At 41.0% G+C, this 15,067-nt stretch overlaps 1 protein-coding gene across 1 annotated transcript; it reads left to right on the forward strand.

Moving 5' to 3' along the window:
• Positions 1–204: 204 nt before the first annotated feature.
• LOC311139340 (RNA binding protein fox-1 homolog 1-like) lies at positions 205–12,833 on the forward strand (the record flags this gene model as incomplete). Its single annotated transcript, XM_084174213.1, has 12 exons — positions 205–255; positions 1,036–1,266; positions 4,726–4,905; positions 5,043–5,096; positions 5,223–5,315; positions 5,452–5,509; positions 5,867–5,926; positions 6,272–6,410; positions 6,534–6,573; positions 6,676–6,743; positions 7,717–7,798; positions 7,989–12,833. The coding sequence occupies 12 exons, from the start codon at positions 205–207 to the stop codon at positions 8,031–8,033; spliced, it is 1,101 nt and encodes a 366-aa protein (XP_084030339.1). The 3' UTR covers positions 8,034–12,833.
• Between the last annotated feature and the right edge of the window lie 2,234 nt (positions 12,834–15,067).

The following is a 15,067-nucleotide window of genomic DNA, read 5'->3' on the forward strand; positions in this document are numbered from 1 at the left end:
TCCTGATTTGTGGGTAGCTCTCCTACGTTTTTAGTGTGTGTTTCTGTGAGGAGGGGAAGGAGGGGTTAAAAGTGATTGACAGGTACAAATGACCACAGCTGGCATAGCCCCCCCTGCTCCCCCTTCCCCCAGCACTCCTGTGATGTGATTGGTGGTTGAGTAGAACTTATGGTGTAGTGGGCGGGTGGAAGCTGGCATTAAAACATGTGGCAGTTGTTGGACAATGTACCAGAGCATCAGATATGCAGTGACGGGGTAAGATAATCATCTATTCTCCTATTGTGTGTCTGTGTCACCACCATCACTTTTCATTGTGTGATAATTGGTCACTTCACTGTGTGAACTCTCTGCTTACTTGCTGTTGGTTTTGGTACATTGAAGAATCAATGGATTGGAATGGATTTGGTACATTGATTAGATGATTATGATGACGTTGAAGGTATTAGTCTGGAATCAATTCCGTGCTGAGTTGTTTTTTCATTACATTACATTTGTAGGTGCACTGCTTTGGCATAAGTGGTAAAGTATTGAATATTTGCCAGATACTCTTTTTCAAAGGATGCTGAATCGTGAATGAATCCTCAAAAGGAATAGTATACGCATCACAATGAGCTGTACTGTAGGTATGGGATTGTAGTGTGGATCTTTCTTAAGGGCCTCTAGTTTTGTACCAGCTGTGCAAATCTAAGCTGCCCAGCCCCACTCAACCATAAGACATTTCCCAGGTGATATTTTACACTCAAAGACTCAGAGAAAAGGACTTCTATGAAGCCTGAGGTCTTTGTGCTTACATGATTCTATGGGAAGTCACTCACACATTGTCAATGAATGTATGCTGTGAATAAAAATTGTCTATTTTAATGTAATTAATGAATAATTTGGTGATAGTAATGGATTATTTTGTTTCTTATAACAAGTGTCACACCCACTATTATAATTTTAATATGGTTTATCCTACAGCTAGGTTGGATAGATACTATGACAATGTTATTTTGATTGATTATTGACCAATTCCCTTCTCTCATCCAATCACAGGGAGGCCCGGGCCAGGAGGCCGGCAGTGGTGACCCCACCCTCCCCCAGGTCTATGCCCAGCCTCCCTCATACCCTCCACCAGGACAAGGGCCTCCCACACCTGCAGGCAGACTTCCTCCTCTAGACTATAGTCCCGCCCACCCCAACTCAGAGTACCAGGAGCATCACCAGCTCAGAGTCTATCAGGGCCCACAACACGAAGGGGCTGACACTCTGGCAGCCAATAGCACGGTAAGAACAACATAATAGACTGGAGGTGTGTGACTATAGAAGTAGTGTCCAGGAAAGATAGAGAGACAGAGATACCTTTTAATCAAGATATGTATATACTGTATGTGTATAGGGGGGAATCACATGTTGTTTGTAACATATTTCTAGGAGGGGATTTTATTCTAATCAACGACAACATGTCATACAAAGTTTGAGGAAATTCTTTGTTAGTAACATGGAACACACACACACACACACACACACACAAACACACACACACACACACACACACACACACACACACACACACACACACACACACACACACACACACACACACACACACACACACACACACACACACACACGCACGCACGCACACACACACACACACACACACACACACACACACACACACACACACACACACACACATACACACACACACACACACACACACACACACACATACACACACACACACACACACACAGAGTACCATAGTACTTCTATGTTTAGCTCCCCACCTCCACTCCTGTGCCCATGTAGGGGAATCTCCCCTGACACCCAGCAGAGCAGATAGGGGCAGCTGAGAGGGGATTCGTTTTTGAAAGTGAATCCCCTCCATCTCTCTCTCTCTTTGCTTCTCTCGTCCCCTCTCCCATTTATCTGGAAATAGAGCATGTAATCCCAAAGTTGTTAACATGCAGTATGTCTGTGTAAGATCATGCATCAGGTTACTGGTAGGGGGTTGGGGTAAAGAAAGTTGAGAAAGGAGAAGTTAACAACACAGGAGAATGGAACAACACAGTATTTCAATGTAGGATTATAATTGAAATGTATTTTGGTATATGTTATGGCATAGTTATCAGGGTTCAATGTAAAATGTCCTAGTATTTATTTTCATATAGCCTACAGCACAACATGACATGTATTTGATGGGGAACTTGTGTATTTTCATTAGGAACAATGGCCAGTTAATGAACTTATAATGAGGAAAACATGTACATGTACTGTATGTTTATGTCCAGTGTCCTGGTAGGCTTCATTTACTGTAGGTCATTACTCTAGACACAGACAGAGGTGAATGGTGAATAAAGGTCAATGCATTGTGACTGTGAAGTCCTTTTCCCTGCCTCAGCAGCTCTTTCTCATGTCATAACTGACTTTTATGGCCACGTTTATATATTCCATCACTAGAGCCCCTGACTTACAAGGTCCGTCCTGATTTTCGTGGGAAAGTTGAGACGCCGCCACACATCATGGAGGTGGGGTCAACGGGGGAGGCCGACCTGGTGACCCCCCCCCCCCCCCCCCCCTCCCCCGAAATATCGGCCAGGTTCAGAAATCAATTTTGCATCGTGACATGACACCAACATCCAACCCAACCCACCCACCCCTTTCTTCCACTGTCCCCCCCCCCCTCTCCACTGTCCCACTTCCCCAAAGCCTGTTTCTGGTGTGTGTGTGTGTGGATGGGACTCTGATAGTGTGTGTGTGAACCATGCTGTCCTAACTATGGTTGCCATGGGAAGCCAGTATATAACAACACAGCAGTATTCTGTACAGTATGTACTGTATGTGTTTGTGTGAAGCTCTCTCTCTCTCTGTCTTTCTCTCTCTCTCTCCCTCTCTCTCTCTCTCTCTCTCTCTCTCTCTCTCTCTCTCTCTCTCTCTCTCTCTCTCTCTCTCTCTCTCTCTCTCTCTCTCTCTCTCTCTCTCTCTCCGCGTGAATGTGTCTCTCTATCCCCCTCCCTCTGTTTCTACCCCACTTATTAATACATGCCCCCTTGGAATCTTGAGTAATGATCTTTAACCTTTGGCAGAAAAAAGCAGCACCGTGACCCTAAACTGACATTTAGAACATTCAACTTTGACCCTGCCCGGCACTATGCCTCCCAGCTCCCACTCCTCACCCCAACCCAAGCTTTTTGTGCAAGTTCCTGCCTTGTTCACTTTATCTTTTTGTTTAATTTATTCTTTATCGTTGCTCTGAAGACATTGTGCACTCTCTATCTCTTTCTATCAGCCTTCCTATATTATAATGCTAATAATACCTGTGTTTTTAGTTCTGCATATTAGGATCTGTATTTTGAATTGCATTAATATTTATCTGACTTCTTTCAAGCCTGCATTCACTTAGATTTTCAATTGAAAGATATTTTTCACTTTTGCTATTTTTTCCTTTGCTGTATTTTTATTTTCTTTCACATTGCACTCTGCTCCCTCGCTCCTCTCTCCCCCACTGCTCTCGCTCACTCATTTTTTGGTGCAATATTTTTTTATCTTAATTTTCTGGTTTGGACTCATATAATCCCTTGGTTTTTGGAGGACCAACACACAGACACTGGCATCGTGGTGCATTGTGGGATAGTGAATGTTTTGGTTTTTAAGCACATTACTATATCCTGTATGGTTTTGCATGGGGGCATTTTAATGAGATTATATCATGAAAATGTATTCCTGCAGGCTTACTGTTTACGTGTCTATATAATCTATGTCACCTGAACTACCTAGTTATTATGAATTAATAAGTATAATTCATCACAATTATGTTCAGTATGATATATTGTATTTAGTTACAGTTCCTCCAAAGTCTTTCTGTTGGGGGAGCTGTTACTTTCTATATTTGCTGGTTGTTATAACTGAATCAACATGACTATGTAGTCTAATATTTTATTAGTGTACACCAGAGGAGGCTGGTGCCCGGAGCTATAGGAGGACGGGCTCATTGTAATAGCTGGAATGGAATCGAAGGAATGGTACCAAACACATCAAACACATGGAAACAACTTTACAGCCATTACATTGAGCCCATCCTTCTATAGCTCCTCCCACCAGCCTCCTCTGGTGTACATATCTTTTGATATTTTCTAACGGGCATGTATTTAAACGCCTCACTAAAATGAGGTACTGTTCACACCTCCACACTCCTGCCTGAAAAGGATCACTGGGTGCTGAATGCTTATTTGGACTGAGTTGTGATCACTTGATTCAATTAAAATGATCGACATTTTTCTAATGCAATGTGATGCCTCTGTAATTGGACACTGTACCAGAACATGTGAACTGTTTTGATAGATTTGAAGAAAAAAACTGCTTTATCTCAGAATCCTTTTAATAAATTGTAAATTAGTTGTTTATTCAGAGGTGTACAAGTGCATGGACCAATTGGCAACATGTCCTTATTTTCCTCTGTAATCTCCCCCCTTCTTTCTCTACCTTTCCCTTGAAACCTTTTCTATATCCTTCTGCTGCTCTCTGTCCTTCTATCCTCCTCCTGCTCCCCACCCTTTTCTCCTTCTTTTTCTTCTTCTTCTGCTCTTCCTCTGTCTATTCTCTTCCTCCTCTTCTTCCTTCGCTCCTTTCCTTCCTTTCCCCTTCCTTCACTTCCTTTCTTTCCTCCTCATCTCCTCTATTCTTCATTTTCCTCCTCTTCTTCTTCCTCTCTTCCTCTCCTCCTCCTCTTCTATCTCCCAGGACGATGCCCTGGTTCCGGTGACCTCTGACTCCCAGGCTCTGAGCGTGTCAGTGTCATCAGGGGGCGGAACAGGAAGTGGTAGCGATGAGGAGGGGTCAGGCAAGGCTCAGCCCAAACGCCTCCACGTCTCCAACATCCCCTTCCGCTTCAGAGACCCAGACCTCAGACAGATGTTTGGGGTGAGAGACACAACAAGTGGTTATGTCAGGGTTTATTATCCTACGAGACATGATGTCATCCTACGAGACATTATGTAATCTCTTATAACCTCGGTGAAAACCTATGGACAAGATTATGATCTGGTTTTGTCTTTCAGCAATTTGGCAAGATCCTGGATGTGGAGATTATCTTTAATGAGAGAGGGTCAAAGGTGAGAGACCACTCAATATCAGAAATTACAAACTGAATGAATGAAACCTGGTTGCCCTATTGTTGTTGCCTTACTAAGACAATGACAAGTTGGACGATCAGAAATGTTTCTCCTTCCGTCTCTCAGGGCTTTGGGTTTGTGACCTTTGAGAGCGCAATGGAAGCAGACCGAGCGAGGGAAAAACTGAACGGAACGATCGTTGAGGGGAGGAAGGTTGAGGTGAGGAATAACTATCTATAGTATGTCTATCTTGAATATCTATCGATCTATCTGTCTGTCTGTCTGTCTGTCTGTCTGTCTGTCTGTCTGTCTGTCTGTCTGTCTATCTAAGAAATGGTCCTCTCTGTCTGTGCAGGTGAACAATGCTACAGCCAGAATAGTCACCAAGAAGCCCCAAACACCTCTTGTGAATGGTGAGGTTTCAAGTAAGATACCTAAAGTTATTTGGACACCTTTCCATGGCCTGTGGGAGGGGTTGGACATGCACTCTGTACTTCTGAACTGTGTCTGTGTGTTCCCTTTACTCTCCATGACCTCCACCGTCTCTTTTCTCCTTTACTTGTTGTTTAACCTCTCTCTCTCTTTCTCTCAACTTCTCACTCCTTCTCTCTCTTTCTCTCGCTCTCTCTCTCTCTCCTTCTCTCTTTTTCTCTTTCTCTCATCTCTCTCGCTCTCTCTCCTTCTCTCTCGTTCTCGCTCTCTCTCTCCTTCTATCCTTCTCTCCTTCTCTCTCGCTCTCTCTCTCTTTCTCTCTTTCTCTCTCTTCGTAGCCCCTGGATGGAAGATCAACCCTGTCATGGGAGCGATGTATGCACCTGAACTCTACACCGGTGAGTTTCAATGTGAGTTTTCGGGTGAGTTTGATTATTTCAATATTTGTTTGTCCTTCTAATATATGTCCTAGTATGTACTGTATCCCTATCAAACACAATCAGAATTCATGACCTCTTGTAGGGGAGGAAATATAGCCTTTTGGTCTAATGGTTAAGACATGGGTTTCCAGAGTGGGAGACCCGGGTTCAGAACCCACCTGTGATACTCAATCTCTCTTATAGATGGCTCTAAGAAAGCATGCTCCCTTGGGGGAGTCAATAAACATGCTTATGAAGGTAGGGTCGCTACAGTACATATCCTAGTGGGTACTGTAAGCTCTCTCTCTTTCTCTCCCTCCTCAGTTGCCAGTTTCCCCTACCCCGTAGCTACTCCCACCCTGGCCTATCGGGGCTCACCGCTGCGTGGGCGGGGCCGGGCTGTCTACAACACAATTCGCTCAGCTGCTGCAGCCACACCCACTGCCATGCCCGCCTACCCTGGGTAAGATCATTTCTATCTTCAAAAAATCTATTTGAATAATTAATAACAATTTCCATTGTAAGTGTAAGTAAATGCTTTAATTTTCACTTTTTAATGTGTGAATGATAGAATGTCTCCTTTCAGTGTGGTGTACCAAGATGGATTATATGGAGCTGAAGTCTATGTAAGTGGACGTTTTTCTTCTGATTTCATCTTAATTTCAGGCTGTCTAACTTGTGTTTAGCTAAAAGCTTATCTTGTCTCTGAATATCTTTTTTCCTATCAGGGCGGGTATCCTGCAGCGTACAGAGTCGCCCAATCAGCATCCGCTGCCACAGCAACATACAGTGATGGGTGAGCAGCAGTGCCCAATGACTGACAATGTGACTCCGTTTGTATGAGGATTTGAAGGACTTTTTCCTTCAAATGGGACTTAGAACATGAGATAAGCAGCACTCTGATGCTGAGGTTCTGTGGTCTTCAAGTCTGTTCTATAGGGCCTCACTGTTTGTTCTAACACAGTACTAGCACACCTTTAGTAACCTGGACTAACATAGTAAGCCAAAATCCAGGACACTCAAATTAGTATGATATGTTACATTTGGTATGGTATGCATTAATTAGTGGACGTCCATCATCCATTTCATATGATATGTTACGAATTACAATTCGTATGATATGTTACGAATTACAACAATTCGTTCAATATGTTACAAATTTGCAATACGTATGATATGTTACAAATTCAAATTTGTTGTGGCTAAATTGGGTAGGGTTTAAGGTTAGGGTTAAGGTTAGGGTTTAGGAGTTAGGTTAAAGCAGGGTTCTTCAATTCCGGTCCTGGAGGGCCGAAACACTTCTGTTTTTTATTTCTACCTGGTAGTTAATTGCACTCACCTGGTGTCCCAGGTCTGAATTAGCCCCTGATTAGAAGGAGAGGATGAAAAACAGAGGTGTTTCGGCCCTCCAGGACCGGAATTGAAGAACCCTGGGTTAAAGGGTTAGGGGAAGGATTAGCTAACATGCTAAGTAGTTGCAAAGTAGCTAAAAAGTAGTAAGTAGTTGCAACGTTTCTAGCTAAAATGTTGTCCGTGATGAAATTCGAACATGACGTTTGCGTAATACGCCCATCCATCCACTCCGAACCGCCCACCCTCCTTTCGTTTTTGCCTTAAGTATCCTGCTGTCTTATGTAACCATACCAAACTTAACATATCATACTATTTTGAGTTTCCCGGATTTTTGTTAACCATGTAACGTCTAGTCTATGGGACCAGGCTGGTTTAGTATGTTTTCTCATTTGGGTTTTGTTTTGTCTGTCCATCAGATATGGCCGAGTTTATGCTGCTGCAACGGATCCCTACCACCATTCAGTGGGACCCTCGACAGCATACGGAGTCGGAACAATGGTGAGCCTCTTTAAAACTCATAAGCAGTACCACTCCAACTTTTAAAGTGTTCATGTGACCCACTAAGTCATCCAGACCATTGTTTCTAGCCACGAGCCAGACTTTAATTGAGCCTCAAAAAGGAATCAGCCTCAACCCGCCAGTGGGCACCGATCCACCATCATTTATCATATCTTCTACTTATTTCTAGGCCAGTCTGTACAGAGGAGGATACAACCGCTTCACCCCTTACTGAGCTGCCCAATGGTAGCCTGGAAGCCGCTCTGTGACCCCGCCACCTCGTCCGCGATTGGCCAGTCCCAGGACAACAATGCAGGACAGGTTATGATATCACTGAGCTCTGTGTCACTTCCTGTCTGACCCCCTTCCTCCCTTGGGAGACTGTAAAATCCAACCGACTGAACGTGTAAATACTGTAGTAGCTATTCACTATTTATTCTATCGGAGAATATATATAGGATAAAGAGCCTGATCTAATTTATAGACAGTTATTTAAAACCTTTATTTTACACTTAATTTGTATTGTTTGTGCCACTAATTTGTTCCAGGGTTTAAGAATGTAAAGATTTCTGCCTCCGTACCTGCTTTATAAGCTACTCTTTCACTATTCTAACAGAGAGAGTTGAATGTGAGCCATATTATTTTTCATTGGCTGGACTTCATGGTACAATACTGCAACTCAAGTGGCACAACAATACTGGTTTCTCTTCATGGTGACATTTGTAAAAAACGTTTTTTTCAACGTCTGAGCTTTCGACTTTTCAAGAATGAAATTGTAGAGTACAATGACATTTTATACAGTTAAATTACTGATTTTTGATGACACTGGTTTTGTCAATGATGTAGCGCACTGTTTGAGGACGTTGAAGTGTGTGTATGTGTGTATGTGTGTGTGGGAGTATGTGACGACATCAATACTCAATTAACAAAGCACAAGCTATGAGAGACAGCAATGGTACTGGTATTGTTAATGTGCACAGTCATCTTTTTTTAAATGCTTCTAGATCCCTAAAACTATAATTTGCATAAAATGTACGTTTGTTTTTGTTTTCCTAACAATCTACCTCTGATTCTAAACATTTTTCACTTGTCAAAAGAGCATTCTGTAGCCATTACTTCTCTGTCAACAAATGAACTGTAACAAAACATTTCTTTATATTTTTCATTGTTGAGCTTCTATCTTTCTGCTTTGCATAATGCTCAATGTTAAATACTAGCTATTCGTCAAACTTCCCTAACCCACTCGATAATTTTTCTATGGCAGCCTCATTCTGGGTTTTATTTCGCTCTGCCTGACGAGCCTGTAACCTCTATGGTGCTTTCCCTTATTTCCTCTGTCCTGTTAAACTCTATGATGTTGTGTCCGGTTTCCTCTTCCTGTTCTCTCGCCTGCATCTCTCCATTCTGTTTGAGAATCTGTGTTCCATCCATAGAAAGAATCAGATGAGTTGTAATTCTATGGTTCCATCTCTCCTTCTCTATCCTGTCCTCTAGATTGACTGTTGACCTCTCAATAAAACCTTGTTTCTGTTTCCCTTTCCTCTCCTCTCTTTGATTCCTGTCATTTTCATTTCTCTTTTTCAATGCCTCTTTTTGCAGTCCTTCCTTCTTCTGCTCAAACATATATGCTGTGTTCCTTTTCTCTGCTATAACTGTAAGCTTTGAGGCTGACTGATACCAGTGCAAGAAGGTTGTGAGTGCACTACAGAAATGACTGTCTGCATATGTTTATGCAACTGTTTCTGGTTTAGTACCTTTGTACTGTATGGACTGAATTCTAACTTAAGATCAGCGCATGTAACTTCATATTTGAGTTTAGTATCTCAAATGTTGTATGCTTGGTTCTAGGGATGCTGCAGTATAGGACCTAGACACCCAGCCCTGTGCCTGCCTTGCTTTACTGTGTGGTCTTATTGTGTGTTTCAACCTATGGGCTGTACCTCTTTTTATGCAAAGTTTATCTTTAGTTTTTGTATGTTTTCCCCTCTCTTTCTTTACTGCTTTGTTTACTGATTCATTTCATTATTCAATTTCAACAACGGTTTGACTGTGATGCCTTCATCAGGGTATTTGTTACACGTAGTAACAATGTATAATATGGAAAAAGAGACATATCAAGCACCTCTTCAAATAGCTGCTCTACCATTTTACTTCTACTCTCTCTCTCTCTTTCGCTCTCTCGCTCTCTCTCATTCTCTTTCTCTCTCTCAATTCAATTTCAATTTAAGGGGCTTTATTGGCATGGGAAACATATGTTTACATTGCCAAAGCAAGTGAAATGGATAATAAACAAATGAACAGTAAACATTACACTCGCTCTCTCTCTTTCAAACTCCTCTGCTTACACGTCGTTATTTTTCTATTTTCTTTATGCATGGCTATCAGATCTATAATGTCCCCTTCTTTCAATCTAATAGCAATTTTTAACTTATTTAGCTAAACTTTTTCTCATGTTTCTTCACTCTTTATCCGGTTCACCTTTTCTGTATTTATCTTATGGCTGTCTTTCTTCACCTTTTGTGTCTTTCTTCACACTTTCTGTCTTTCTTCACCCTTTCTGTCTTTCTTCACCCTTTCTGTATTTCTTCACATTTTCTGTCTTTCTTCACCCTTTCTGTCTTTCTTCACCCTTTCTGTATTTCTTCACATTTTCTGTCTTTCTTCACCCTTTCTGTCTTTCTTCACCCTTTCTGTCTTTCTTAACATTTTCCTGTCCTCTTCTTGCCTGATGCTATTGTCTTCATTTTCTAAACTTTCTTTCTCTGCCTTGACACGTTCAAATAATTTCCTCACCATCTTGACTCTGTATGTCATCATGTCTTTCTCTAAATTGTACATGTCCTATATTCTTTCACTGTAATGTTTCCTTCCTGGCGTCTTACTTCTGCTGTCCTCTTCTCTATTTTCCCAACAGCCTTTCTGCCTTATTTTCCTTTTCCTAGCTTCATCTTTCCTCTTGCTGTCTTCTATTTACTCAATATTGCTTTTTCTTTTCCCATCTTCGGTTTCTGAATTTTATTGCGCTTTTCCTCTGCTACTGATTTTCTGCAGTTCTTTTCTCTTCATTTCAGATTTCCTCTTTCTTGCTAAATTCTCCTTTTGCTTTTTACACACTGTCCTCTTAGCTGTCTTGTAGTCATCTAGCTGTGCTACTTTTACTTTTCTTGGCTTTGATCATTTCTGTAATTCTGCTTCACTCTATGCTTTGGTATTTACTTTCTCTATTAATATAAACTCTTTCAGAATACTAACATTACAACCTTCTGATTCTTTTACCTGACTTGTGAGTTCTATCTTTCTGTTAGCTTTAAGCTATAACTAATTTCCTATTTATTATTTTTCTGTTTTCTGTCATTTATTTATCTCTCCTATTTAAAAAATTTCTAAATGTTCTTACCATCTTCCTTTATTTCTCAGCTCATTGCTTTCCTTCACTCTACTGTGCTGTCTATTTCTTCTATTTTTTGTAAATATATTTCCTCCTCTCTGCCCCTCTTTAGGTCCTCCTCTTTCCTTCTGCTCCTCTCTGTCCCTCTTTAGGACCTCCTCTTTCCCTCTGCTCCTCTTTAGGTCCTCCTCTTTCCCTATGCTCCTCTTTAGGTCCTCCTCTTTCCCTCTGCTCCTCTCTGTCCCTCTTTAGGTCCTCCTCTTTCCATTTCCATTTTTAGTCATTTAGCAGACGCTCTTATCCAGAGCGACTTACAGGAGCAATTAGGGCTAAGTGCCTTGCTCAAGGGCACATCGACAGATTTTTCACCTAGTCGGCTCGGGGATTAGAACCAGCGACCTTTCGGTTACTGGCACAACGCTCTTAACCACTAAGCTACCTACCTTTCCCTCTGCTCCTCTCTGTCCCTCTTTAGGTCCTCCTCTTTCCCTCTGCTCATCTCTGTCCCTCTTTAGGTCCTCTTCTTTCCCTCTGCTCCTCTCCGTCCCTCTTTAGGTCCTCTTCTTTCCCTCTGCTCCTCTCTGTCCCTCTTTAGGTCCTCTTCTTTCCCTCTGCTCCTCTCCATCCCTCTTTAGGTCCTCTTCTTTCCCTCTGCTTCTCTTTAGGTCCTCCTCTTTCCCTATGCTCCTCTCTGTCCCTCTTTAGGTCCTCCTCTTTCCCTCTGCTCCTCTCTGTCCCTCTTTAGGTCCTCCTCTTTCCCTCTGCTCCTCTCTGTCCCTCTTTAGGTCCTCTTCTTTCCCTCTGCTCCTCTCTGTCCCTCTTTAGGTCCTCTTCTTTCCCTCTGCTCCTCTCCGTCCCTCTTTAGGTCTTCTGCTGAGCTCTGAAAAACTGCTTTCATCTTTTAGTAGTCTAGTCAGCATCTTCCATCTCCTCTCCTTTTTCTCTGTCATGTTCTATGCCCATAGCTTTCATTTTTCTCTGAAGTCGGCTCTCTTTTCTCGTGTACCTCTTCTTCTCTATTTATATTGACCCTTCCATGTCTTTTTTCAAATCTTGCTTTCAAGTCTGTCACCTTTTATTCCCGTGTGCTTTTACAAACTAGTCCTTTTCTCTTCCTATAACTTATTTTGAACTTCTCTTCAGTAGTGTATCTTGTAGAACTTCCTGTCCACCTATCTGTAGTTCTCTATAATACATGCTAATTAGGATTTATATCGCTATTCTGTGGCTTGTAGCTTTAACAGTGCTTGTTGCTTCTTTACCCTGTAGCTTTTAGCCTACTCAATTTCCTCTTCATTATTTTGCTTCCATCTTTGCATGCCTTTTAAAACTGCTCTCTGGTCATAGTGAGCTATTCTTTAGTCTCTTTTCTGTCATATTATTTTGACATTTAATATTGTTCCTTGAATAAAGTTCAGTGCCAATCCCTAGAAACAGTGCAATCATGTTGATGGTCAAGTGATGTGAAAGCAGGAATTTCAGATGAGTTGAGAAAAAAATCAGGACTTTGAATGTGATGAATGTCAATCTATCAACTCACTGAACTGTCCCTGTAATATGATTGATTGTCCATTGCTGCAGTACTCGTCATTGCTGTCTCTCAGTTCTGATCATAGTTTTCTTCTTCAATAAATGCCTTTTTGTCAATGTTCAGTGTGAGTAGTCTTCTGGGTTTGATACAATCTCAATCTTCAGCATCAATTTTTATATTATGATTAAGTATAAGTGTAAAATGTCACTTCAATAACTCAAGACAAACAATACTTATTTCTAAACTTTTATTTTATTAGGTTTAAGAAAAAAAAATGCATATACACAGTATTTACAAAACGGGAGTATTTCATTTCAAATACAATCCAGGGAGGGATGAGACTGGGGAGGATATATTTTGCAGGTATATCCTTTAGTTTCAGCTAGCTGCAACAGAAACCACCTGAGCAGTGTAGAAGCAATACTTACTACTGAGAATGGATAGTTACTCAGCAAAAACAGTCACTAGCAAACAGATTCTCAACATGAAGAGGGTGGAGAAATGAGAAAGAGATTCTGATAAAAGGGAAGAGGGAGGGGACACATGCAGGTAAGGAGAGAGAGAGGAGTGAAAAGGAGCAAAAGAACAAGTCCACTAAATACAGTGAAAAATGAAAAGATGAAAAATGAACCGATGCATCAGGCTGAAGTAAGAAAAGGGAATTCTTCAAGTGCAGTCTAACAGGACAAAACGGAGGCAGGAGTTACACATTGATGGGCTTCAAGAAATTCAAGAAGTGAGAAAAAAACAAACCCATAGGGTGTCAGAAGGAACAGTTGAGAGAGAAGGAGCAGCAGATTTTAAAGAGAAGCATTGTTAGTTACATGGAAATATATAGTTGGAAACACTATTGAACAAAAAAATGAATGTATCAGAATTAAAAGCATCAATGTGAGATATGAGAGGTTCTGCAATGTTAAACAAATCTGACCAGGAGACAGTATACTACATAAACTTCACTTCACTTGAAGAGGTGTCTGAAATCAACTGCGACAAGCAAGACAGAACAGCATCCTGTTTAGGAAAGTTACAGAGCAAGACAATCATACTATAAACCATAATCCATCTAACATCAAAGTAGAGCATGTCAACAAACCTGTGTTAAACACATTTCAAATATTCTGATATGGGAGCCAACTTCTACCGGACTACTCAAAACGGACAGGAATGTAGCCAAATATAAGCAGACAAGAAAAAAAAGTATAGAATGGAATTGAGTATTATCCTTGATATAATGGAAATTGTATGCTGTATGTCCAGATCCATTTGAAATCCAAAAAAAGTAGTTTACATGCTAGAGATACTTATTACTGTGTTACCAAGTTAAATTAACTCCCGTTGTATCTGGCAGGTGAAAAGTTACGACAAATACCTAAATGTGGCCAAATTCATTTACCAGTAGACAACATGAGATGCAGCTGACAAATACATCAAGAGGTTACAGAGACGCCAAGAATTCACATGCCAAAAAAGGTTGCCTTACCAAATATTGATCTGTACTCGAGAAGTTGACATAATGATAAAGCTATTTCTAAGGAACATACTGGTTTATGAAAAACAAAAACACATGCAAATGTTTCTGGACAAACAGTATACATTAACACATTTGATGGTTTACAGGTATAGGCATTCCTAACTATAGACGGAAATTGCAACAATGTTCCAAAATGGTTTCTGGCAAACTAGAGTGGAAAATAGTTTTCTTGATTCAAGTTAAGAATAGTCAAATAAAATGCATTCAAAAGACTTGATTAAAATGTATTTTCAGAAATAAAACGTAATACAATTCAAGTCAGGCTCCCATGTATAAGACACTGCAACATTTCAGGTCATAGCGACAAAATGGCTTGAACTTGAGTTGGCAGTATCAAGTCTTGCATTTCTCACACGTTTCCCTCTCTCCAGCTTTCTTCTGGAGGCTGGGGAGGAGGTGCTCTCTTTTCACATTCCTTTTGCTCCTGTAATGCAGTACTGCAAGAAGAAAAATAAGAGAAAAGGACTGGTGATGGGAGTGGGGAAAAGTAAAGAGAGGGACAGAGGATAGGAAGGTGAAGAGGAGGAGAGAAGAGACACGTTGAGTCATGAGTACAACTTCTGAAATTAAGGATCTTAGTGACCGAAACAAGAGCACATAACACACAAAATACTGCCAGTCAAATGAAACAAAGGGGTCTATAAATGGGTAGACGGGTTGCTGAGAAGACGGATTACCTATCAAGACATTCATATTGAAACTGATACTGCAGTCATATGATTATATTACAGGCTCTCTCAATCCAACCATTAAGAATATTAATAATAATAATAACATAATTACGTTACCATATTGATATGTTACCATATCAAAACA

This window comes from Coregonus lavaretus (genome assembly GCF_964263955.1).
Source record: "Coregonus lavaretus genome assembly, chromosome: 13".
Lineage (NCBI taxonomy): Eukaryota > Metazoa > Chordata > Actinopteri > Salmoniformes > Salmonidae > Coregonus > Coregonus lavaretus.